Source organism: Vipera ursinii (genome assembly GCF_947247035.1).
Source record: "Vipera ursinii genome assembly, chromosome: 11".
Taxonomy (NCBI): Eukaryota; Metazoa; Chordata; class Lepidosauria; order Squamata; family Viperidae; genus Vipera; species Vipera ursinii.
Window position 1 is genome coordinate 3921810 of NC_139524.1, and position 26565 is coordinate 3948374.

At 54.0% G+C, this 26565-nt stretch overlaps 1 protein-coding gene across 1 annotated transcript; it reads left to right on the top strand.

The window, feature by feature from the left end:
• Positions 1-274: 274 nt before the first annotated feature.
• FURIN (furin, paired basic amino acid cleaving enzyme) lies at positions 275-24211 on the top strand. The gene is made up of 16 exons (XM_083371430.1): positions 275-453; positions 6633-6935; positions 13096-13194; positions 14084-14179; positions 14665-14793; positions 15031-15107; positions 15346-15434; positions 15520-15692; positions 15779-15991; positions 16918-17018; positions 17104-17207; positions 17289-17406; positions 18330-18509; positions 18595-18719; positions 20643-20759; positions 22807-24211. The coding sequence occupies exons 2-16, from the start codon at positions 6756-6758 to the stop codon at positions 23373-23375; spliced, it is 2370 nt and encodes a 789-aa protein (XP_083227556.1). The 5' UTR covers positions 275-453; positions 6633-6755; the 3' UTR covers positions 23376-24211.
• Positions 24212-26565: the final 2354 nt, after the last annotated feature.

The window sequence follows — 26565 nt, forward strand, 5'->3', positions numbered from 1 at the left end:
TGGACGGAGCGAGCGACGAAGCCGCGGGGGTCCCCGTGCCCAGAGCCGCGTCCGCCGCGGGCCAAGCAGCAGTCCCGCGGCGCACCCGGCCTCGCCAGCCCCGCCGCTCCCTGCGCCGCCTTCCCGGGGCCAGAGCAGCGGCTGACGACGGGCCGGAGGAGCCGCGCAGGGAGCGGCGGGCGAGGCCGGGGGGGGAGAGACGCCTGCCCGCCTGCCTGCAAGCGCGGCTGCTCCCGGGCGGCGCGCGAGGGGAGGCGCCGGGCTGGGGCCGCCCCGCAGCCGGCGCGTCAACAAGCGTCAGGCCGCTGCCAGCCTGCGGGGCGGGGGCAGCTCGGCTGGGCTTCCCGGTCCGCCTCCCGCCCGCCGCGATGACGACGCCGCCGCTCCCGCTCGCCCAGGGGCCGAGCGGGCAGCCGCGGTGAGCAGAACGGCGCGAGCCCCGCGGGCTGGAAGGTAAGGCCGACGGCTGGGGAGGGAGGCGCGCTCCGGGACCGCCGCGCTGGCTCCAAGGGCGCGGGCTGCCTCGGCAAGGACGGGCAGGCTCGGCCGCCTTTCGGGCCCGGCGCTCGGCTTCGGCGGGGCCTCTCTGGGCGGCTGGCGGCCCCTCGCCCTCCCCTCCGCCCCGGGTCCCGCATGCAGCCCGAGGCGGCCAGGACGCTCCGCTTCCGGGCCGGCCTGGCGGAGGGCGAGCGGCCCTCGGGGCAGAGCGCCACGCTGGGGCCGAGACCGGTGTTCCGCCAGCTGGTTAGCTGGCTGGCCCGGTTGGCATCCGAAGGAAAGGGCGCTCGGGCCGGCGGAGGCGCCTTGGACCCCCCGGGACAGATCCGGCGGTCCAAGCCGTTGCTCCGTCTTGGGTGGGGGGGGGATTGTCAGTTCCGACCCGGCGCTTTCCCTCGGGCCTCCCCGCTCCCCGGGAGGAGGAAGTGCGTGGCCCAGAACGCCGCCCGGAGCTCTTGCAGCCCAAGCCGGCCGGGGTGTCGGGCGAACCCGCGAGTGAGTCACAGGCCCTGCGGGGGCGGGGAGAGTTTCCGGGGGGGTAACGCTGAACCGCACGTCTCGCACCGTCTGGGTAGAACTGGGAAAGAAGAACTTGTTTACAGAAATCGGAAGCCACGGAAGGAGCCTGAAGGGGCTGTAAGACTAGTTAAGCCAGCTTCTTCTCAAAAACTCTGGCCAGGACAGACAATGATTGTTTTTTTCCCCTGAGCTGGCCGCACACTTAATCTGTGCTTTGTTGTTGTTAGTTGTGAAGCCGTGTCCGACCCCTTGGACAACCTTCCTCCAGGCCTTCCTGTCCTCTACCATCTTCTGGAGTCCATTTAAGTCAGGGGTCTTCAAACTTGGCCCTTTTATGACTTGTGGACTTCAACTCCCAGAATTCCTCAGCCAGCTGGCTGAGGAATTCTGGGAGTTGAAGTCCACAAGTCATAAAAGGGCCAAGTTTGAAGACCCCTGATTTAAGTTCACGCCTCCTGCTTCAGTGACTCCGTCCAGCCACCTCATTCTCTGTCGTCCCCTTCTTCTCTTGCCCTCAATCTTTGCCAGCATTAGGCTCTTCTCCAGTGAGTCCTTCCTTCTCATCAGGTGGCCAAAGTATTTGAGTTTTAGCTTCAGGATCTGGCCTTCTAAAGAGCAGTCAGGGTTGATCTCCTCTAGGACTGACCGATTTGATCGCCTTGCAGTCCAAGGGACTCGCAGGAGTCTTCTCCAGCACCACAGTTCAAAGGCCTCCATTCTTTGGCGCTCAGCCTTTCTTATGGTCCAAAATCTGTGCTGGTCTAGAGCAAGCCAAGAACAAGAAGGTTCGGATCGGGGATTGGGTGTTTTGGCCCCAAGGAGCCATCCTGGTTTGGCTTGGTCAACGTCTGTCCAAACTAACTGCCATTTCTATCTGAAGCCCCCCACCCCCAACAGCAGAGCTCCCACTGCACCTGTGACCCTTCCCAGCCATCAGGTGGTCTCAAGTGCTCAAGCTAAGCTGTGGCAGGGCTTGGCCAACAGAAGTTGCGCTAGAGTAGAAAGATGTTCCTCGTGCATAGGATTTCCCACCTCCCTTGGGTGCCCATCCCCGGCATTAGTGAGGTTCTTATTTTTGTTTTTTACTCTTCCAAGAATACTCTGTGTGAGGGGACAGAGTCACTGGGGAGCAAAATAAGAGAATAGGAGCGAAATAAATGAGAAATTTGCCTTAGCTGCTGGTGTGAGAATTGCCTCCTGAAACTACACCTTTTCCTGTGTGCACCTTACTGTAGTCAAGTTCACCTGTAGCTCTGTATCCAGAAAGGGCTCATAGCAGCCCCCTTCACGTTCCTGGTCCATGGAAAGTTTCTCAAAGTGGGTTGAGGGCTGAGCATCTAATGGCAGGCTTTCCCCTGATTTCTTTGGGCCTGAGCAAGCAGGGCTTGGGGATGTGGGCCTCAGAGCTGAAATGGGGTACATGACTAGGATGTGGTTCTCTCTGAAGTCGCTCCAGGGCCCGAGTGAATTTGCACCTTCTCACCTTTAGAAATTACAGTGGCTGGAAACAAAATGCCTTGGCAAATCTTCCCAGATTTGCTGAAAGATGTCTGTGTGTCCCCGTGTTCTTCATTTGCTCAGTTCTGCTAACAAAGCCAAGGGTGATCCTTGAGAAAGTGGCTGCTTGTATCTGCCCAGAAGGTATAAATTGGTGCGAAGAGCAATCTTGATCCCACGTTGGGAATGCCCAACACGAGTACTTTGAAAACAAGTCTTATGCTCAGTACTCTTCAACATCTTCATAAATGACCTAGACAAGGGCACAGAAAAGGAACTCATGACATTTGCAAATTGACATCAAGCTTGTGTGTGTGTGTGTGTGTGTGGAGATTGCTAACACTTTGGAAGATAAGACTCAAGACTCAAAAAGATCTTGACAGGCTTGAAAACTGGGCCCTTTCCAACAAGATAAAGTTCAGTGGTGGGAAAAGTCAGGTCCTGCATTTAGGCAGGAAAAAACAAATGCACAGGTGGGTGGCACCTGGCTCAACAGCACTAACTGAGAGGGATCTGGGAGTCCTAGTGGGTAGCCATCTAAATATGAGCATCAGTGTGCTGCAGCTGCCAAAAAAGCCAATGCACTCCCAGGCTGCATCAACAGAGGGATAGAATCAAGATCATGTGAAATGATAATACCGCTCTACACTGTACTAGTAAGACCACACTTGGAATATTGCATCCAGTTTTGGTCACCATGATACCAAAAAGATGCTCAGAAAGTCTGCAGAAAAGAGCAATAAAGATGAACATCAAACATAGAATAATAGGGTTGGAATGAACCTTGAGGTCTTCTAGTCCAGCCCACGGCTCAAGTAAGAGATCCTAATAATAAGGGTCTGCAGGCTAAATAGTATTATGAACAGTTGAGGAAGCTAAGTATGTCTTGAGGGGCTGTCACAGACAAGAGGGGATTGTCTTATTCTCCAAAGCACAGAGGTAATGGATGGAAACATATTAAAGAAAGATCCATCCTAGAAATAAGGAGAAATTTTCTGACAGTGAGAACAATTAATCAAGGGAACAGCTTGCCTCTCAAAGTTGTGGGTGCTCCATCACTGGAGGTTTTTAAAAATAGACTGGCCAAACATTTGACCAGGATGGTATGAGGTCTTCTGCCTTGAGCAGAAGGTTGGACAAGGTATCTTCTAGCCTATGATTCTAAGGGCTCCAAGATAAGGGAAATTGCTTAAATTGATAGATTGTGTGTGTGCGCGCACACGTGTGTGTGAGATGTGGCTTCTTGGGGGCACATTTTGGAGAAATGTCAAGAGAAATGCTAAAAGGGCAATTGGCTTGGGATTAAATTCCAAATGAGGTTGGGTCTTCCGGGTAAGTAGACATGAAGAAGTTTCAACTGCAGGCTTCTAAAAATCTATTAAAATGAATGTCTAGAGGCAGCTCTTTAACTAATTAGTGGGGGCCTTTGTATATTTAGCTCAATGTGCCAAATTCTTAATGGAGGGCCTGGGAAAGGTGCCAGAATAACAGACGGGACCTTGGGGGTCTTCTAATCCAACGCCCTACTCAAGCAGAGGACCCTATACCATTTCAGAGAAACGGCTGTCCAGTCTCTTCTTCAAAATCTCCAGTGAGGGAGCACCCACCAGCTGTTCCACTGGTTAATTGTTCTCACTGTCAAGAAGTTTCTCCTTAGCTTTAGGTTGCTTCTTTGTTCAGTTTACATCCATTGCTTCTTGTCTTGCCTTCTGGTGCTTTGGAAAATACATTGACACCCCACCCCCCTCCTTCTTTGTGGCAGCCCCTCAAAAGCCCCATTTTGTCACCTGCCTATCACACTCCTGGGCAAAGCATGTGAGCCATTCCTTCCCTTCAGCGGCCCATGGAAGCACATCTCTAGTGTGTCCGTGGAATGCTTCCTCCCCCTGCCCCTCCCCTCCAGGGAGACCCCCTGGATTCTTTGCCAGGAGACAGATGGCTGGAACCCCTCCCCTCCTGAAGATGCACTGGCTGTATCGCTTACTCTGCCAGACTGGCTGGGGAACGGAGAGCTCCTGGTTGGCCTTCGCCACACATATCCGTCCATCGTCCAGGGCAGAACCTGTTCTTCCCTCGGAGTGGCATTTCCTCAAATTACAGCAATGGCTCCCATCTGTTCCTGAACTACCCCCTGCAAAAAAGGTTTTTTCCTTGCTCGGTCAGTTAATAAGCTTGTTCTGCTAGAAGGCTGGAGATCACTCTTGGGCCAGACAGGAAGAGCAAGTGTGGTGAAATAATGTGGCTGGGTAGAATTTCCCCTGTTCTCCGGCTCTCCTGACCTTCATCTGGCTGGGATGACCTTCTGTTTGGTCACCTTTCTGCTGACTCTTCAGCCTTGGGACCTGCATTCAGCCCCGACCAGAACCACCTGTGCTAGAGCACTTGGGCAGACACATCGGGTTTTTGGATCAACAGATGGAGGGGAGAGGTCAAGCACAAACAGTAGCTGCCCACAGAACAAGGCCGATCGATACTGCCCTTTGCACTGCTGAGTCAACAAAGGAGGGCTGGGGTCAGGGTGCATGGTAGCTCCACTGCTCCACTGCTTTCCAGGCCACAGGCCTCTTGTTCTCCCAACATGCCGCCTGTGTGTGGCTGTCCCATTTTCCCATGGTCGCTCCAGCCAGCACTCTCCTCGGTGGAGAGATCAGAGCACAGCGGATGATTGCCTGGTTTAGAGCGCAAGAGAAGAGCTTTGGCTGCAGGGGACACCCCCCACTCCTTTTGCAAATAAGTTGCCTTTTCTTGGCAAGACTTGTTCATTTATGTACAGCATGTTTTCAGCTTCCATTTCCCCCCCTGTAAGCTCCTTGTGAGATTGTTTTGGTCGCTAGAAAAGCAATAACATAGTACATCCAGTTGCAGAGTGGTTTGTGGGTTAGGATTTTACTAAATACGTAGCTGCTTCACAGGATGCAAATTGGTTCCTCAACACAAATGAGGCTGTGTGGTGTGGCAAAGAATCCTTACTGTGAAGGAGCCTAACATCTCCCAGTCTTGTCTGCTCGCTTGGGTTGCTTCTGGCCACATCTTTGCAAGGGGGCCAGGAAGGGCTTAGGAGAGCATCCCCTGCCCCAATCTCCTCTCCTTGCCCGAGTGTTGGGCTCTTCAAAAAGTGGTACAGGTACCACCTGTGGTCCATTGGCACCTGGCAGGTGGTACGCGACCATCCTAGGAAAGTGGTAGCGGGGGAGGGGAATGAGCTGAACCAGTGGCAGCACCGCACAAGCCTGAGCGAGAGACGGCTGGAGCTGCAGGGCTGTCAGGGCTCAGCGGAAGCGCCAGGATCAGCGCCAGTATCCAGCTGGAGCTTGGTGCTGAGCCCGGCGCTTCTGCTGAGCCCAGAAGAAGCGCCGATCAGCTGGAATGTTGCAGCATCTCCAGGGTCTTGTGATTTACGTTCAGATGCTTGGCAACTGATTCATATTTAGACGGTCACAGTATCCCAGGGTCATGTGAAGTGACCAAAACCTAGCAGACGGGGGGGGGGGAATAAAAAGCAAACACACACCCCCTTCCCCGCTGCCAATCCTCAACAGAAATGCTCACAACAATGAAAACCTCGGACAGGAGGAAGAGCGCCGTCGGGCGGGCAGGCAGGTGTCCTGCTTGGCTGTGGATTGGGGGGCACTTTTTTCAGTGCCATTGTAATTTCAAACAGTTACTAAGTGAACTGTTGTAAGTTGAGGACTACCTGTATTTCATCACTTTTTTCCTTTTTTTTGTCATCAAGTTTTTGACCCCTTGCTAGGCGACTGGTGGTCCTCGGATGTTGCCGTGTCCTAAAAGTGGTACTATGGGTGAAAAGGTTGAAAAGCCCTGACAGGAGTACCCCCTTCCCTCTCCTTGGGGTCCTCCAGAAGGGGGACGTAAGCCCCCAGAGTGCCTCCCATCCCAACTGAGGGCCTTGCAGAGTGGGCATTTGCGCCTCATCTGGGCTCAGGAACTGGGGAAATGGTGCTTTATGATGACAACATCCTGTGCCCCCCCCCCCCGCCCGCTTGGCTCCTATTTGCAGACGTCGGGCACAGCCTCTTGCTACGCCCTGCTTTCCTCTTCTCAGCATCTTGGAGCTGGTGGGGTCCGCTCTGAGCCCTGTGTTTTCCTTTCATCTCCAGGTGCTGCGCAGTGGATGTGTGGTCCAGAACCGACCCCCATGCTTCCTCAGGCCGACTGAGCCCTCGCCGGGCAGTGCGAGGGTCTCTCCTGGCTGCCCAGCTCTGCTTTCCCTCCTGGCTTTCATGGATCGGAGGCTGTCCTTGCTGCTTTTCTGGTGGGTGATGACAGCGCCCTTGGCCCTTCTAGTCAGCGAGGGACTCAGCCAGCACATCTACACCAATACCTGGGCTGTCCTGGTACCCGCCGGCCTGCAGGAAGCCGAACGGATGGCCAGGAAGCATGGCTTCCTCAACCTGGGACCGGTGAGTTACTTCCTAACAGCATTTGCTCATATTTAAGCCGTCTTTCGCGAGCAGAGGTTTGCCCATTGTGCTGCAGGGGGGTTGCGCTACTTGTGAGGGAGGGGCTGCAGGGGTGCTACTCTTCCTGCTGCGGGGCCTCGTGCAAATGAATTCCCTAGGATTTTTGGATACCAGAGGAGCAGCCAGGGTGGTTGCATGAGATCCTGACTCTTGGAAGAGTGGGGGAGTTTTCTCCCTGGCACTCATTGGTCCCTTGGAGACCTTGGTGCCCTCTGAGCTTGGCTGTTTGCCTGTAGACATTTGGTTACCTGAGAACCCGCATCCTCGGTGCGTCTGAACTGAGCGCACTGAACTGAACAGAGACGCGATCTAGTTGGCTAGCAAAACATCTGCGAGCAACAGCCCACCTCCGGGAGCACCAAGGACCCCCTTGAGCTGCAGAGATTCCCTTGGATTGGAACTCTTTCCTTGGCCTGGAAGCATCTGGAGCCGTTCGCTTTCGTGGCTGAATTCCTGGCTACGCTGACTTCTCCGTTGGGGAGCTGGTCTCAGCTCATGTGGAGCTGGCCCTTGGGCTTCCTGTCTGCCTCTGCCGGTCACGAGTGCCCCACTGATGGGAAGCGGTGGTGTCGTTCTTTAGACAGGACATTTTATGTTAGCTCTGGGAAATTGCTGTTTTGATGACTCGTCAGCTATCTCCGTTCCAGCAGGCTCTTATCTTTGCAGCAGTGATTTTGGCAGAGGGCCCAGCTGCCCAGGGTTGATGCGGGATCGTGGCCAGTGATGTCAGTTCCACCCCATTCTTCTGGTGTTCAGGCTAGCAATGGCTCAGACGTCACTGTTCGTGTGAGGAGCGGGCTTAGAGTTTACCAGGGACTTTTACAAAGGCCGTTTCATGCAACCTCACCAGCCTCTTTAGAGTCAGACATTTGTTATGACATGTTTTTGAGGATCACTGTGCCCCTCATTTGAATTGTGGAGTGTTTCTTGGGAAAGGTGTGTTATGTAAGGCATCGTGACTGTTCATCCATAGAGGGAGTCCCTGATCTTCTCAAACTTTGCATTACCAGTGGTTTCATTGGGATAAGATTAGGCAGGAATGAAATAGTGTTCATGAAAGTTACATTTTCTTCACAGTCTTGAGTCTTAGGGCTACTTTAGTTTTTCCCTTTCAAACCCTTCCCATTCCATTTTTAAGGATTGGAAGTTTAAAATAATGGATAAAAGTACTGAATGTCACTAACTCACACAGACTTCTAAGATACTGTAAACATTACAGATACTTCAAGAGAATTGACAAAGGGAGGTCCACAAGGCACAATCTCTGCTGCTCAACAGTTTGAAGGAAAAATTATTAGATTTACAGATGGCACCAAGATGGAAGAATGGCCGATGCCTCAGATGAACCACAAGACAAAACAAGACAAGCTCTGTAGCTCAGAATTGAGCTGTGGCGTCCTTGCTGATCTCTGAGCTTGGCTGTTTGCTTGCAGACATTTCATTCCCAGACTGGGTCACATCTTCAGTCCATCCAGTTCAGAAGCACTGAAGATGTGACCTAGTCTGGGAACGAAATGTCTGCAAGCAAACAGCCAAGCTCAGAGAGCACTAAAGATGCCACAGAAAAAGTAAATATTGAAAAAAATCTAGTCAGGCTTAAGCAGTTGGTAGAAATGAAAATGATAGGTTTTAACAGGGAGAAATGATCAAGTTTTGTATCTGAGCAGGAAAAGATAAAGCATAAATATAGGAGACCTGGCTTGGCAGCCATCCACGAGAAAGGAACCTGGCACCCTGACTCAGCAGGGTGATGGGTGAAGAGAGCGGGCTTGCGTGGAGGGTGCATTGGGCCCGGCTCACCGAAGCAACTCTTTCACTCCACTTGGGTCCCAGTCAGAGTTCAGAAATTGTAAAAAATAAGATAATTAGGACCCAAATACAAATGATATCAGAGAGAGAGAGAAAAATGGGAAAAATGCAAAGTCCAGTGTGGTTGCATACAGAACTCTCAGATAAATCAAAAAAACAAAAAGAAGTTTAAAAAATGGAAAAGGGGTGGGTGGGGGAGAGGCCTATAGGAAAAAGAGAATAGCTATAATCTGTAAGGAGGTTCAGAATGAGGCTCACAATAAGTACCAAAAATAACTAAAAATGGTTTTGAGAAAGTGGTTGATCTGCAGGTTGGAGAACCGAGTGAGATGGTGACAGGCAACAGCGGAAAATTTTAATTGCTTAATTCCCATTTTGCATTTGCCTTTTTTTGCAAAAGGAAAGAAAATGGCCCAGTTTGTCAAAAGATGCACTGCGTGGGGATGAAGACCAAATGCAGCTCAAAATAGGCAGGAAGTGATGGATTATTATAGCCCAAGATGATAAACTGGTAGATGGGAACTCAAAGCCACAGAGAACCTCTGGACTGAAATGCCAGAAGATTTCAAGAAGAGCTAAAGTTTTTCCCTTATTTTTAAAACGTGGAAAAAGTGGGGCCAGGAAATTACAGACCTGGAAAATCCTAGAAAGGGTTATCATCAAGCGGAAGGTTCTAGGCCAGGTGTAAGCAACCTTGGCGCTTTTATGACTCGTGGACTTCAACTCCCAGAATTCCTGAGCCAGCCATGCTGAGGGGAAAGGGAGAGGTTTCCAAACTGACCCATGCTGGCTCAGGAATTCTGGGAGTTGAAGTCCACAAGTCATGAGGGGGGCGTAGTTCCCCCATGCTGGCTCAGGAATTCTGGGAGTTGAAGTCCACGAGTCATAAAAGAGCCAAGGTTGCCTACCTCTGTTCTAGGCACTTGCAAAGGAACAAGGTGATTACCAGAAGCCAATGTGGGTTAGTTAGAAATAGGTCATGTCAGTAAATCTGTCTTTTTGGACAAATGATTAGAGATCACCAGAGCAAGGAAATGCTGTCGATGTTGTGTACTTAGACATCAATAAGGTATCTGACCAGGTGGACAATAACTTCCTGGAATTACGGAATTATGTAGGATGGGCAGCCCCACCGCCAGATGGTGGTCCTGTTGAACATCCGTGTCCAACAGTTGGCCCTGAGCGGCTCTGTGTTTACAAGGAGGGAACTCGGCCAGGAGTCTCACGAAGTTCTGTCCAGGGTCCAGCCTTCCTCATAGCTGTCACGCATGACTTGGACAGGGGCAGGTAGGGGAGGGGGAACAGAAGGGATGTTCAGCAAATTGCAACGGGCACAAAGCTGGGGGTGGTGTTACATACTTATGATCTTGGGGACTCACTGGAGGACAGCAGGGGAGAAAATAGTTGCCACGAAAAAGGGGAGGGAGGGAGGAAGGGGGGGTTACATTGCTGCCCACAGGTAATTCTGCCTCTCATATTCCTTTGCCAGTCATAGATGTGGCACACTTCCTCTCTCTGGGCATCTGACCAGGGCAAGATTAATGCAGAGATGCCTCAAGGCACCTTGTAGTTTTAGCTCCAGGTGATTCCCTAACCCTCTGGCTGCTACCGTCCCCTGGGCTCTATGGGGAAAGAGGCTGGCAAGGGAGAGGATGCCCGGGGGGTGACGGAGCTGGCTTGCAGGGAGAGGGAGAGGCTGCCTAGAAAGCAGAGCTCCTTCCTGGCATTGGCAGCTGCCCCCCCCGCCCGCCCGCTCTGCAATGCCGGGAAGCCCCTCGTGCTTCGGCTGGGCCCTTTTCCTCTCAGGGAACTGGGCGCCCCTCCTTTTGCAGTGTGGGAAGGTGGCCTTTCCGTTCCCTGTTGGAATGATGCATCTCTTCTCTGCTCGGCCAAGCATTTCACCAGCACAGGGCAAACAGGCCATCTGCCCCCGAGACAGGTTCATGAATGGGGCCAAATCTTTTGGAACAGGGGGTCGGTGGGACAAACTGACCCAGTTACACAGATAGTATTCTATCTGGTCAGCATCTGCAAAGGTTCTCAGGGTTAGGGTCACATCTGGTCCTGGGGCAGGCTTGCGCTGGAGCAGGGGAGGGTCAGGGCCACCTGGGGTAAGAAAGCTGCTCTTGTGTATTGCCTGCAGACACCTGCTTTGTTTTTTAATACCCTCTCACTGCTGCTGCTACTGCAGCAGCAGAACTGGGCATGGAAGTTGCGTGAGGATTGTAGCCTGGGGCCTGCAAGTTTGCACTGGTCAGCTCTGGCTTGAACAACTAAGATGCCAGTTCCTGGGCGCAGCAGCAGCAGCACAAGTCTGCTTGCGCAAGAACCTCCCCTGGTTAGTCAGACGGTGGGCTATGAACCGACAGACGTTTTGCTCAGCGAGAGCTTGAGAAGGCCTTTGCTAATTCAGGGCTGGGGACACATGGGCCAGGCCCTTTGCAGATCCAGTTGCCAGTCGGGTACACTGAGACCAGCCAGGAGCCCAGAGAGATGGGCACTGCCGTGCCAGATCTAGTCCCGGTGGTGGAAAGTCTGTCTCTCCTTCCTCAGCTGCCCACTGCTGCCACTGGGGATCCGGAATCAGGAGTGCAATTTTTCCTTCAACCTACTGGTTTTGTGGCAGCAGGACCTCTTGGGTGGCGCAGAGCGCCGAGGAGATGATCTTGGCAAAAAGCGGCACAGATGGCAGTTGCAAAAACCGTGCTTTAAGCTGGGGAAAGCGAGACAGTGGGAGAAAGACGCTCCTTGGTTCACTCAAGCATGAGAGGGAGGGAGGGAAAAACTCAAGAGACTATCTGGATTTGTTGTTGAAGCCCCTAAGAAGAGAGTTCCAGCTGCAGGGGGCAGCCGTTCCTCCTTTCCGGCTGCCTTGGGGCTCTGGGTGGGGCAGCATTTCCCCTGGATTGCCTGGCAGGGCTTCTCTGCCTGGCTCCCATCGCCACCAAGAGCTGCGCACTGCAAAGGGAAGGAGGATCTCTTCCCCCAAAGAAGGCCGAGAAGTGTAGTGATTAGATTGGATTAACTGGATCCAGTCCAGCTTCCATTTGAGGTAGCCCAATCAGCAGTCTGCAAGGAGATGGAAAGCAATCGTGGATTAGCTTGGTTCTGTCTTCATCAAGGGCATGTGGGACAGTCCCCATCTTTGATAGCTGAGAAGCAACTTAGGAACATTTAGGTGCCCTCCACAGAACTCCTGCACGGTGCTCCATCTTTGCTGTCTGTTTCTTAATTTTGCACCCTCTCTCCTCTTCCCCCTCCAGTCCAGGAAGGCCAAGCGGGCTCTCTCCGCCGATTCAGAAGCTGTCCCGCCCCGAGCGAGAATAGATCTTGACCTTTGGGGTGACTGGGTACTATCATATTCCTACTCGGGAATCTTAACTTTCTCCCAAGGCTCAACAGCTTTCTCTTAGTGGAACGTAGTTTCTAGCCCCTTGATCATCTTTACTGGTAGTCCTTGACTTATGACCATTCATTTAGTGACTATTTGAAATTACAATGGCACTGGAAAAAAAATAACTTATAACCAGTCTTTGTATGTATGACCATTGCAGTGTTCCTGCAGTCACTTCCAAGCCGGTTTCTGACCAGCAAAGTAGTAGTAGTAGTAGTAGTAGTAGTAGTAGTAGTAGTCGTCGTCGTCATCGTCGTCATCATCATCATCACCATCATCCTGCAATAACTCCAGCAAAGCTACAAAAAACTGCGCTACTTGGAACATCTTACATTTTAAGGAGATACCTGGTTGATACCTAGGAGGCTGGCAGCAACCCTGTCAACCATCAGTGCCAGTCAATTTGAGTTTCATGTTTTATGAATAAAAGTTTTATATAATGATGATGATGATGATGATGATGATGATGATGCAAACTGATTACTCACATCCCCGGGGGCAGACAGCTGGCTGTCAGGATGGGCCCCTGCAGTTTAGGGGTCAACTTTGTCCTTCCTGTGGCTCTGTGCAGTTGCTCAGGACGCTTCACACTAGGGGGGCCACGTCCCTTCCCTCTCCCCCACAGCGGGAGGAAGATGGCAGACCACATCGCTGCCCTTTGCCTTGGTGGTTTATTTCAGCTCCTGAGAGGCAGAATTTGGGGGAGCTGGTTTTAAGGTGTCTCGGGATCCCCATTGGGGCTGGGCTGTTTGGGAAGGTGAGGAAGGAGCAGAGGAAGCTGCCAGGGCAAGAGGGAGAGCACCAAAGTGTTTGCAGCCCTCCTCTGCTGTGGGCGCTGGACACCTTCTCTGGGACCAGCTCTTGAATAAGCCTGGTCTGTTTGGCTTCTCTTCTCAGATCATTGGGGACTATTACCACTTCTACCACCGGGCTGTGGCCAAGCGCTCCCTCTCGCCACACCGGTCCTGGCACAGCTCCTTGTCCAGAGAGCCGCAGGTATGAATTCCGGCCCTGCAGAGTTGGCCCCAGAGTGAGGGGGCTGCCCCGGAGGGCTGCGCCATGAATCTTGCCCTACCGAGCTCCAGGCCTCCTCCTGGTCTCCCACGAGCCGCTGGCACCTTTTCTTGCCTGCCTGCCTGCCTGCCCAGCAGGGGATGGAATGGCCGCTCTCCCCGTTTATGATCTGCTGAGGGTTTGGGCCGATGCCCATTGGGGAGAAGTAGGAGACCGTGGGGCTGGCAGGAGATGCTTAGTTGAGTCGTTTCCTCAAAAAAGTGGGGTGGGGGTTGTAGCTCTGGCTTCTCTTCCAGCTCAACACTGGATGAAGTAGGTGAAGCTGAGAGATAGGGAAGCCGAGTCTGAGGGAGGCTGTGACTGGCCGAGCTGGGCTTCCTTTGCCTGGGGAGGGAGGCCCAGGCAAAGCCCCCCCCCCCTTGCTTAGCAGAGTCCGTAGGTCCCGCGTGCTGAGCAGGTCTTGTTTCCTGAGTGGAACAGGGCAGTGGGAGATGGTCACCCAGGCCTGGAAACCCATCAAATCTTTCATCGCACCACAGCGCAAAGGCTTGATCCGTGCAGCCTCCACTGGGTCTGCTTAGCTGCAAAGAGATTTTTTTTCTTTTTGGCCTTTTTAGAAAAGAGCCTCTGGCCATGAGCAGAGGGCGGCGGGGGGGCCCCCTGCAGTTTGGCCAGCAAGGGCCTTCCCTGGCCCTCTTGGCAGGGCTGGGCATGTGGTCCTTGTTGGGACTAGATGGCAAGATTGCTCTGTGCTAGCAGAGCTCCAGAGCGGCGTCTTTGGACATACACACTTGCCCAGCGGTTCTTCTTGGCCTTGCTGTTCTGGCACCTGCGGGAACCGGGCAGCGTACCCACGCGCATCTCTCTCCAGGTGCTCTGGCTGGAGCAGCAGGTGGCCAAGCGCCGGACCAAGCGGGATGCCTTTCTAGAGCCAACCGATCCGAAGTTCCCCCAGCAGTGGTACCTGGTAGGTGAGGTGGTGGCCTTGGGAAGACGGGACTCTCCCTCTCGGAGGCCCAGGGTGGGGCCGGCCAGGGGCAGAGGGGCAGTGTTTAGTCACTCCAGCCAGCGGGACGGAGGCTCCAAAACGTTTCCCAATGGCTGTGTCCGAAGAGCGTCCCCCGCTGGTTCCCAGCAAGTTCGAAGGGCAGCCAGGCAGTGGCAGAGCGTGCCCTGCAGGAGAGCAGCACAGAGAGGGCGTGGCGGGGGCGTGGCGGGGGAAGAGACCAAGAGAGCTAGCAGGGCATTCTCTACTTGAATGAATGTTTGAAAAGGGGGTGTGGGCTGTGAGATTGAGCCTGGGTGGGTGGGTTTCTCCCCTCTTTGGCTTGAGATTCTCTTTTTGAGGACAATTAGTTGGGGGAATTCTGCCTCAGGAAGGAAAAGATGGGCTCTCGAAGCCCCTGTACTCCTGCTTTTGGGGTGAGGGTCTGTTGCTCCCCTTTCTTGCAGTCCAACAGCAACCAGAGAGACCTGAATGTGCAGGAGGCCTGGCAGCAGGGCTACACTGGCCGTGGAGTAGTGGTCTCCATCTTGGATGATGGCATTGAGAAGAACCACCCAGATCTGGAGGCCAATTATGTAAGTGGAGGAGAGGAGGGGCACGTTGGCTCTCCTGGGAGGGGAGGGCAAAGGCCTCCTAGGGCCCTGGCTGTCTCTCGCTGGAGGGCCCACCCTTCCAAGTTTCCCCACGCCCAGCCAAGGCATGGGGGGACAGGCCTCCCAGCGGCCAGCGGGCCATTTTCCAGGGTGGCCGGTGTCCTCGTCTCCTGTGAAGGGGTGGAGCACTAAGGCCTCAGAGGCTTCTGTCTTTCCTAGGACCCCGCTGCCAGCTTTGACGTGAATGACCAGGATCCGGACCCTCAGCCTCGCTACACGCAAACGAATGACAACAGGTGGGAGGGAGGAGGGTAACTGGGCACATGGCCTGGGATGGGGCACTGGGATGAGAAGCTTCCAGGGAAGACCCCCTCCCCACCCCCAACCCTTGCGAGGGTCACATTTTGGGGTCTTGCCCCAGATCTGCACTCTTGCAGGGTCAGGCCTCCAAGAAGGAGGGGTTTGTTTGTTGCATTTCTGAACTGTCCACCCTCCTTACGCAGGCGTAGGCTCAGCCTTTTCTGTCCGTTGCAGGCACGGGACTCGGTGCGCAGGTGAAGTGGCTGCCGTGGCCAACAACGGCATCTGTGGTGTGGGCGTGGCTTTCAATGCCAAAATCGGAGGTGAGGAGCAACCTTGGGCTCTGCCTGTGGTTGGGCTGGGCCGGCTGGCCAGAGGCAGCCAAAGCAGCGGCCATCTTTGTTCCAGGTGTCCGCATGCTGGACGGGGAGGTGACAGATGCTGTGGAAGCCCGCTCCCTAGGCCTCAACCCCGACCACATCCACATCTACAGTGCCAGCTGGGGCCCGGAGGACGACGGCAAAACTGTGGACGGCCCCGCCCACATGGCTGAAGAGGCCTTCCGCCGGGGCGTGAGTCAGGTAAGGGGGCAAGCCAGGTGGGCAGCTAGGGGCCAGTCAGGGTGTACCCCAAGGCCCCCACCTGCTTCACCCAACCCTTCTCTCAGGGTCGCAACGGACTGGGCTCCATCTTCGTCTGGGCCTCAGGGAATGGTGGCCGCGATCGTGACAGTTGCAACTGCGATGGCTACACCAATAGCATCTACACCCTCTCCATCAGCAGCACCACCCAGTACGGCAACGTGCCCTGGTACAGCGAGGCCTGCTCCTCCACCCTGGCCACTACCTACAGCAGCGGCAGCCAGAACGAGAAACAGATTGTGAGTCCCACCTGGTCCCAGGACAGAAACGTGCTCCAAAGATCCCCCGGGCACTTTGGAAGCCAAACCCAGGATTGCTGGCTACGGATGCCGCGATTGCTGGACTACAATTGCTGGCCATAGTGCCAAGGTTGGGTCAAGAGATCACAGATGATTAACGACATGAAGAGAGTGCAGAAAGAACCGGGAATCTGGTGGTGTAAATGGCTTGGAGGGACACTGGGGGCAAGGAAGGAAGGCAGGCCAGAGGGAGACCCCTTGTTGGGGGTCTGCACAGTGGTAGGAATTGGAGAGGAGAAACACTACAAAGGGGAAACCCGTGCAAGCAGCAGGGACAGTCTGAGGCTTCAGGTTTGTCCCTTGCACGTCGGGGGCAGAGCCAGAAGTTGTATCTGGTCACCTGCAGGCATCCATGGCGGAGGGCAGCCATTTCCCTGCGCCTCAGGTTACATTGGGAGTAATTAAAGCAAAAACACCCGGTTATTCTTTCTGTTGACATTGAAACGTTTGGGGCCAAAGTTTTGGGGGGGGGGCTTAAGGCCCCTCCCTCCTTGTCTGTGGCTGGACAGAAATCCTCCTTATGGCAATTCCTGGGTTTTAGGAGAAGAGTCTCTCTGCTCAAAAGAGAGCTCAAAGTAATGGAGCTCTCGGGCACGTTTCTGCCCGGCTAGAGATGCCAGGGGGGGCTCACCCGATGTCTCTGTGCGTGTTTGCACACACGTCTCCTGGGAGGCTAACTCAAAGTGGAGCTGGGGGGCTGGGAGCGCCAGCCCTGCAGGTGGTCCCCACGGCCACTGAATGAGGTCCATTCCCTTTCAAAGGAAATAGAGGTGCCAGGGGTGGGGTGGGGGGGATGCTATGCTGGCAGGTGAACGGCAGCCGAATAAGCTGTGATTGTGCTTGGCCTTCCTCTCTCCGTCCTCCAGGTGACAACTGACCTGTGGCAGAAATGCACCGAGTCGCACACTGGCACGTCTGCCTCGGCACCCCTGGCCGCTGGGATCATTGCCCTTGCTCTGGAAGCCAAGTAAGGGGTGAGGGAGGTGGCAGTGCCAGTGCAAGCCGGGCCTGGTGGAGCTGCCCTTGCCGACTCACCTGCCTCTTCTTTGCAGCAACAACCTGACCTGGCGGGACATGCAGCATCTGGTTGTGCGAACTTCCAAACCTGCCCACCTCAACACCAACGACTGGACCACCAACGGGGTGGGACGCAAAGGTAGCCCTGGGAATGGAGCAGGCAGGCCACGGCAGACGCCCTCCTGCCCTGCCCAGCCCTGACTCGCCCCTCTTTCCGCAGTTAGCCATTCCTACGGCTACGGGTTGCTGGATGCAGGCGCCATGGTGTCCCTGGCCAAGAACTGGACCTCAGTGGGGCCTCAGCGGAAGTGCATCATCGACATCCTGCCCGAGCCGAAGTGGGTGTCTTCTCCCTCCTGGGGTGGGGGCCTCTTGGATACAGGGATTCCTCAACTTACAAACATATGTTGAGTGACCGTTATGTAAACTATATATATCTAGCACTGAAAAAAGTGACTCACGACCGATTCTCACGCTTAGAAGTCTCACAGTATCCCCACAGACTCAGGATCAAAATTTGGGTGCTTGGTAACCAACAAAGTATTCATGATGGTTGCGGCATCCTGGAGTCACGTAGTCGCCTTTTGGGGCCTTCCTAGCTGGCTTCCAGCAAGCAAAGTCAATGGGGGGAGCCCGATCTGCTTTATCACTGCCTGATTTACTTAATGACCATCTGATTTATTTAACAAATGGAGCTTAACGACCGTGGCAAAAAGGACATAAAATTGGACGCAGCTAGCTTAATGACCACCTTGCTTGGCAACAGAAATTCTGGTCCCAAATGCCATAAGCTGAGGATTACCTGTGCAGGAACGTGCTTGCGAGGATGAGTAGTGTCTGCCCTCTCTTGGCACTGAGTGTCTGCAGGAGGCCTACGGGACACTTCAGGGACCCCAGGGATCAAGGGAGCCCCCCCTTTCTTCTCCTTCACCGGGCCACCATGCCCCTCGTAGCCAGTGCCGGCACTTTAGAGATGGGCCTGCCTACTTAGGCACCCGGCTGTCCTGTCAGGATTGACGGATCGATTTAGATTTTGGTGCTGCCGACTCCAGGGAGACTCTGGCTGGCCCACAATATAAAAGTCAGAATTCCAGTGCAATGAATAAGTAAAAACCACCTTGAGAGAAATAACCACGAGGCAGCCAGACAGCTAGTGCGTGTATCCAGTGCCTTTAACAAGGGGGGCTCATCCACTCCGCTTCACGGGGGAAGAGGCCCCATGGCCGCTGGCTGCCTTGCTGAGTATCCTTGTGTCCTGCAGGGACATCGGCAAGCGTCTGGAGGTGCGGCAGAAGGTGGAAGCCTGCTGGGGAAAGGCTGACTACGTGGCTCGACTGGAGCACGTCCAAGCCAGGCTGACCCTTTCTTACAACTGCCGCGGAGACCTGGCCATTCACCTGGTCAGCCCAATGGGCACCCGCTCCACCCTCCTGGCTGCCAGGTAAGCTGACCCCTGCCGCCTCTGGTCCCGAAAAACCAGCGAGCCTCTGCTCAGCCCTCCCCATCACCTCTTTCTTCTTGGCCAGGCCTCGGGACTATTCGGCCGATGGCTTTAACGACTGGGCCTTCATGACGACGCATTCGTGGGACGAAGACCCAGCTGGCGAATGGGTGCTGGAAATTGAGAACACAAGCGAAGCAAACAACTATGGTAATCTGCTTTATTCCTCAATGTTTCCTTTTGGCGCTGTCTGCCCAGATGCCGGCAAGACTCCCCCGAGTGCTGGTGGTGGCTCCAGGCCTTACCCCAGATGTTCCCCCGCTCAAACTTCAAGCCAGCTGTAAGATTGGGAAGTCCTTATCCTCCCCTTCCACTGTGTCCGACATGACGGCATTGGGAAGAATCGCTCAGCCATGTGGCTCTTTCGTCCCAAGTCTTACTGCAAACATTGGACTGCAATGATTTTGTTGCTGTTTTTACAGAATTACGTCTGGAGAACGGGGGTGGGAGGCAAACTGCTCTCCTTTCCACTTGTCAATTCCCAAAGGAAAAACAGCCTGCAAAACAGGTTTTTCCATGGGAAGTTTTTCCCCCCATTCCCCCAGCAGAACCTCGCCCCCCCCCCACCAAAGGGCAAAGGAATTCAACAACTTCCAGGGTCATTTGTCATTGCTCTGGGAATGACAGTTGGGCTCAGCTGACCTCCCCCTTGCAGAACTTGTTTTAAGATGTGGACCATCCTGTAAACACAGGAAGTCTTGCTTAACGGTCCTAAGGGAGCCCAGAATTTCCTTTGCTAAGTGATGTGGTTGTTAGGCCACTGACATCACCGACCCTCACACCGCTTAGAAAAGGCGGCTCTGCTGATTCCAGATGTGCCCTTCCACAGTGCCAGCATCTGCCACCTTCCCGCAGGAGTCGCTGCCTGCATTGTCTCTCTGCCTGGGCCCTCCCTTGGCAGATGAGGCTCTGCCGCACTGACCACGGGGGTCCCGGGCCAGTCTCTCCCATAGCGCCTGGATCCTGGGCCGGCAGCAGAGGGAAGGAAATATGGAGGTCAGCTGGGGACAGTGGCAGCAGAGTGCAGGGTAGCCAAAAGGGGAGGGATGCGTGGATAAGTGGGGTGGGCAGTCATAAATGCAGGCCAGTTTGCAGTCACCCAAATTTTGATCTTGGGGCCCTGCAGCAGCCATAATTTTGAGGACTGGTAGTAACTGTCATTAGGTACGCAGTGGCTCAGTGGGTTAGGACGCTGAGCTTGTCAATCAGAAGGTTGGCAGTTTGGTGGGTCGAATCCCGAGTGCTGCCTAACAGAGTGAGCGCCTGTTGATCGTCCCAGCTTCTGCAAACCTAGCAGTTCGAAAGCACGTAAAAATGCAAGTAGAAAAATAGGGACTACTACGGTGGGACGGTAACAGTGTTCTGTGCGCCTTTGACGTCTAGTCATGCCGGCCACATGACCACGGAGACGTCCTCGGACAAGTGCTGGCTCTTTGGCTTTGAAACGGAGATGAGCACCGACCCCTAGAGTCGGCAACGACTAGCACGCGTGTGCGGGGGAACCTTTACCTTTACCTTAGTAACTGTCATTGGTTTAGTGCAGGGGTAGGCAACCTTGGCTCTTTTATGACTCGTGGACTTCAACTCCCAGAATTCCTGAGCCAGCATGGCTCAGTTTGGAAACCTCTCCCTTTCCCCTCAGCATGGTTGGCTCAGGAATTCTGGGAGTTGAAGTCCACGAGTCATAAAAGAGCCAAGGTTGCCTACCCCTGGTTTAGCGCCATCGTAACTGGTCATTAAGCAAGGACTATCCGTAAATGTGAATTATCAGACTAAACGCATTTTAAAAAATTTATAATAGGATTCAAGAGCCTCAAAGAACAGCCCAATCGTTGGACAAATTGTAGCGACAAAGGAAGTAATAAAGCGGTCCTCTTGAAAAGTTGGCATAGCTTTAGCTCTGCACGGGGTAGGAACTCAGGAGCCCAATCCCTCCGGCAGGAGCTGGCTGGGAAGAAGGCCGTGAGGTGTGCTGGCATCTTTGCTGGGCAGCGTGGCACACTCTCCCCTTGGATCTGGGCCGGCAGGGAGGCTGCTCACGGTACTCACCCCTCTTTCCCTTCCGCTTTCCAGGCACCCTCACCAAGTTTGTCCTGGTTCTGTACGGGACAGGACCTGACCTGCCCGACCTCTCCAACCAGTTTGAGACCAGTGGCTGCAAAACCCTGGTCACCAACCAGGCCTGCGTGGGTAAGACCTAAGGGAAAACTGCCCACGGACTGCTTGGAGCAGTGTTCCGCTCTCGGGGGTGGCCCCTGCCCTGGGCCCGGGCTTGTGCCAGCTGGCAGAAGGATGGTTCTGGGCCTGCCCTGTCCCTGGACAGCCTGGACTTGATGGGTGCCTCTCTTGCCCCCTCCCTGACTCCAAGTGAAAGGAGGAGGAGTCCTCCCTTGGTGGCTGTTTTCCTGGGTCTGTCCATGGGCCCACCACTCTGCTGCTCTCTCCAGGTCCCCTTCAGTGGGCTAGTTAGCCAAGAAGCGGTTTCAGACCCCCCCTTCCGGTGGCCCCCTCGTGGCCCTCCGAGTGGAGGGCCTGGAGGCACTCCTGCCAGAGCGGTGGGTAACTCGGTCCCCAGCCCTGGCACAGGAAGGAGGACTGTTTGGTTTGCCTGACGCGGTTTGTGTGACTTGGCTCTGATGGGAGGGGGAGAGCACAGGAGGCCCAGAGAGCTGCCCCCTCCCGCCATCCTTGGACCGCCATGTGGCACTCAGTCCAGCATCTGCTTCTAGGTTTCCAATTGGCTCTTTCACTCCATCCTCTTATGGACACCTGTCGCATTCTCCCTTTTGCTTTATTCAAGTGGCTTCCACATCATCTTCCTGTTCAACGTAGTTTGAGATTAATCCATCTGCTAATTTATTTTTTTCATGCAGGATTTTCACTTTCACTTCCCATAGTCATCCTATAACTTTTACTTCTACGTCCTATTCCTTGGGACATTTGTGCAGCAAACGTCTTCCTTTATAGCCACTGATAGAAGATCTGTAGCTCAGTGTTGAACTGTGAGTCTCTTGAAGCGCTCTGAGTGTGTAAGGACCTGCCTCCGTTTTTCTACCAAGAAAGCAGAACTCTTGAAACTTGCTTCATTTCAAAAGGAACTTTTATTGGCAGGTACAGACAGCAGGAAATCTAGGCAGGATCTGAGGGTTTCCCACATGAAGCAATAGGTAAAACCACGCAATGGTAACCCCACCCCAGCTGTCCATCCGGTCGGTTCAAACAGGCCAGTCCGTAGGTGACATCGAGCTGTGGGAAACAAGCTGATAAGGCGCCTCTCTTGAGGTTGTTAGGTCTTCGCTGTTTCCTCCCTCCACACTGAGATAAGGCAGAGGGCTTGGTTGTTTTCTCACAGACGTTTTATTACCCAGCTAGGTAACATCATTAGGGCTAGGAGGAGTGGGGTTTGTGGAGTGGAGGAGGAGGAGTGGATCTATGTAGGGGTCCTTGGTGCTGTCTTGCAGACATTTCATTACCAAACTTGGTAACATGAGAGTTGTAGCCATTTCTCGGAGCATAACATCCTCAACTTCTGAATTCCTACTTCCTACAGACTATCCAGAAGACACAAGTTCCTACTTCCTGACGCTCCATTTGATCCTTTCATGCCTAATGGAACCCCTCCCTTCCCTTCCTTGCACACCTTCACCATCTCCATTCGGAAGAGAAGGCTCAATGCTTTTTCTTTCCCTTCCTGTCCACATTCATTCATCTTTTTTTTAGAAATGCAACACTTTTCAGAGAAATAGCGGGTCCTGTGGAGTAAAAGCCACTTTGTCAATTGCAAAGCTCAGCATCTTCTTAGTTAATTCAGTATTTATCCCATTGTAAAAGCGGTAACGATTGTGGCCACCGTTCCAGTTGTGTCATTTATTCCAAGGCTACTTTGAAAAGCTCAGAGCCGTTTACGTGGCTGTCAGATCATCTCCCATCCGGCAATTCTACATCAGGGGCCGCAGGTATAATACTGCGAGCGTTATGACTTCCGCCCCTCTGCTGGGCCACTGGAAGCCTTCTGGTCCACACTGGGGCCTGCTTGCCACCTTAGCCAAGCAGGGGCTTTGATGGCTCTGCAGCTGCCTTCATGGCACATTGCTGAGAGACGCAAGAGTGCGAACAAAGGAAATAGTGGCAGGGACTGCCAGGCTGCCCAGAATAATGGTTTCTCACCTAGGGAGCAGAGGTGGTGGTTCTGGCCAGACATTGCCCTACATCCTCTCTCCTCTGGCTTCTCTTGCAGTGTGTGAAGAAGGCTTCTACCTCCACCAGAAGACCTGTCTCAAGACTTGTCCGCCTGGCTTTGCTCCGGCCCTGGGGCCGCCCCCTCTGGAGAACAGCCTGGACCCCCACCTGCTGCAGCCCCGGCTCTGTGTGCCCTGCCATCCATCCTGTGCCACCTGCCTGGGCACCTCAGCCTCCCAGTGCTTGTCCTGCCCGGCTCATGCCCACTACAACAGTCAGGAGCACACCTGCTCCCATCAGACGCAAAGCAGCCGGGCCTCACCTGCCCTGGGGGGAGAGGGCGCGGCTCCTGCCAGCCCCCCCTCCAACCTGCCACTCCTGGTGGCGGGCCTGAGCTGTGCCTTCATCGTCCTGGTGTTCGTCGCCGTCTTCCTGGTGCTGCAGCTGCGGTTGGGGCCGTGCCTGCGCGGGTACAAGACCTACTCCCTGGAGAGCGGAAACCTCATCGCCTACAAAGGGCTGCCCTCCATTCTGTGGCAGGAGAGGCTGGAGGAGGAGGAGGAGGCGGAGGAGGAGGAAGAGGCCCAGGGCGAGAGGACTGCCTTCATCAGAGACCAAAGACTTTGATGAGTCTGCAGCCCCTGGCGAAGCAGGCCAGACCCACCCTTGTGGCGGTGGGGGGCTCCTGCTGTCTCCTGGGGCTGGGCCCCCGTGTGTCTCGTGGGCCTGATGCTGCTGCTGGAGTCATTCTCTTCTGGTTTTAATTCACCAAAGTTTTTTTAAAAACTAAACCAGTCTGTCCTGTTACGGTGGAGAGGAAGTGGGGCCCGGGGGGGGGTGCGTCTCCCTAGATAAGTGGGGGTGCTGAGGCTCAAGGAGGGCTTCCAGCTCCCTCCCGCCTTGGCAACCGGGCATCGCCTCCCCTCCTCACTTCCCTGGTGGCCAGGAGGACCTGCCCAGGATCTGCTGCACCCCCTCTGCCCCTGACTGAGCAGGGCAGTCGGGAAGGGGGGCGCGAGGATGCCGCCTTGCTCAGTGCGGATGGGCTGCCCAGCCCCCTCCCCCCCCACACACCCTGTGAGCAGGTTCTCTGGACCTTGGAGGGGCAGCCAGCCGGCTGGCATGCTCACCAGCGCCCCCTGGCGGCTGCTCCCTGGATCTGCTGAGCTTTGCTGGAGCTTCCACCTGTCCTACGTGCCTTGTTGCCCCCCCTCCCCCTCCTCGGATGACAATCTCTGGTCCCGGCCAGGCGTCTATCTGCCCCTGGCCTCGGGAGCCGGCCTAGTAGAGGTTGCTCAGCTGGGGCTGCCCAGGACACTTTTTCTATAACTTTTTTGGTGCACAAATGATTTCTTGTAATTTGAAGAAGGAGCCAGTTCCTGGGGCCAGTTTTTTTTTAATTTAATGGATGTGGATATAACTCTAGAGAGATTAAAGTTTATTAAATGTTGGAACTATGCAAACCTGGTTTCTCTTGCTGTATTCTCTCACCAGAAGCCTCAGTCAACCCCTAAAAGCCTTAATCAAGAACCATGATACCCCCGCTGGTTACTTGAAACCCAGGAACATCTGACTCGCTGAGGCCTCTTCCGTCCAGGCCAGGGGTAGGCAACCTCGGCTCTTTTATGACTCATGGACTTCAACTCCCAGAATTCCTGAGTCAGCACAACTGACTCAGGAATTCTGGGAGTTGAAGTCCATGGGTCATAAAAGAGCCGAAGTTGCCTACCCCTGGTCCAGACCCTCTGTTTTCCTCTCCTGGCAGAACTGAGGAAGGCCCAAGGCCTCCTGGGGGACGGCAGACTTTCACTGGGCTTTATTGCGCCGGGTCTTCAAATTCCAAATAAAAGCAGATAAAATTCAAGGGCAGGAGCTAGTGGTGGAATGAAAATAATATAAATTTATAGTAAGGACATGGATCCAGCTTGTGCTGCCACCACGTGGCTGTGTGGAGAAATCACAATGTGGGCAGTCAGACCCTCCTACCCTATGATGATGCTGCAACTTGGAGGCGTTGAATAGGACGGTCCCATCCCAAGCATGATGCTCGGATCCGGGCAACAGCCCTTGGAGGGGAGACAGAGAAATGGAAGCTTCAGAGGAACCCTGGGGATTTCCTGGGGACCTGCAAAGAGATTTGGGGGAATCGTTTAAACCCGAGAAGGGCTATAAATCATAGAATCCTGTTCCTGGATGTCCTCCAGCACAAGAAATAAATGGCATGGTAGAGGGCCACCACTTGTTTTCAGCCATCCAGAATGCAAGATGAAAAGCAGATTTAAGTTTTAGAGAGGAAGACTACATAATGAGCAGTTTGAGAGGAGAAGTGGGAGGGAGGGGGGCAGAAATGGCCACGTGGTGGAAGGCTGGAAGTCCCAACTGGAGCCAGCGGTGAAGGCAAGGGGCCAGAAATTGGGATACTCAGTCAGGCATGGAAGCTGGCTAGGTGACTCTGGGCCAGTGCCCCCCTCTCAGCCCACCCAAGACTGGTGGTTGTAGGGAAAACGAGGAGGAAGGAGTACTGTGTGTGTTTGCCGCCTTGAGTTACTTATGCAAATAGAAAAGTTGAGATAAACAGAAAATACCTTTTCTGCAGGCCTCTGGATCTTTACAGCAGGCTCCTATATCCTGTTTAAGGAAACCACCTCGGGGCACCTCGCCTGGCACCCAGCCTAATGGCAGCCTAATATGGGCTCTACTGTCACTCGACTTGCCTTTCTGGTTAGGTGAAATGGCAAAACAGCTGACTACAGAGCTCAGCCTTCTAAGCCCCACCTGGGAGACAGTCAAATTTTGCAGGAGAAAAAAGTCTTTTAGCTTCCAGAGGAAAAACATACAGCCCCACTTCTTGTTAAACTTTAATAAGTATTGAAACCCGGAGGAGATAATTACAGGGCTGCCCAGAGCATGATAATGCAGGTAGCCCTCGACCTGCAACCTTTCATTAGTGACTTCCTGAAGCAAGTGATCCTTTGGCTCAGCTTCCTGGATTCTTCTTTATTTCTGGAGATTCCCAGGAGAAGCCTGGTTCTCCCACAGACCCCTCTGCCTTCCTTCCTCTCATTCACACAGGAGCCTTTTTTGTTTTGTTTTTTAACTTCCAGGCTACATGACAGAGACCCAGTCTCCTGGGGATGTGGATGGTGCAGCTCCATTCCCAATAAACTAATTGCTCAGATAAATAGTGCACTACACACACACACACACACACACACACACACACACACACACGAACGACACTCCATTATGGGTGTCTTCATTTGGACTTGGGCACTTTCCACATCAGACTTTGTATTAGATCCAGAACTTAAGAGGCAGCTGGAATCCGGGAGGACCGACTGAAAGCCACCAGGCTCAGCCGGCAGATCCCTTCTGTGCATTTGGTTGTCCGCTTCCCAAGGGCGGGGGCTGCAAAAGGGCAGAGGCTGGTGAAGAGAACGCTCTGCCAGTGGGGGAAGAGGAAGAATCTTAACCCAGATTGTCTTGGTCGTTATGCAGTTATTGTTTTAAGTACTTGCCAACATTGTGGCAGTTAGATAGATCCATGGCTGTTCTTAAGTTTTGTTTTGTTTTGTTTTTTTTAAAAAAAACCAGAATCCCCAGTTCTATTTTTGAGGGGGGGGAGAAAATAATTTGTAACGGCAACTGCTCGACAGACCTGTGGCCAAGCAAACCCCTTGCCCCTTCTGAGCTGGCTGGGGTGGGTGGGTGGGTGGGAAGGGGCTGCTCTAGCCTAGAGCAGTGTTTCCCAACCTTGACAACTTGAAGATGTATAGACTTCAATTCCCAGAATTCCCCGCGCTAGCTATGCTGGTTG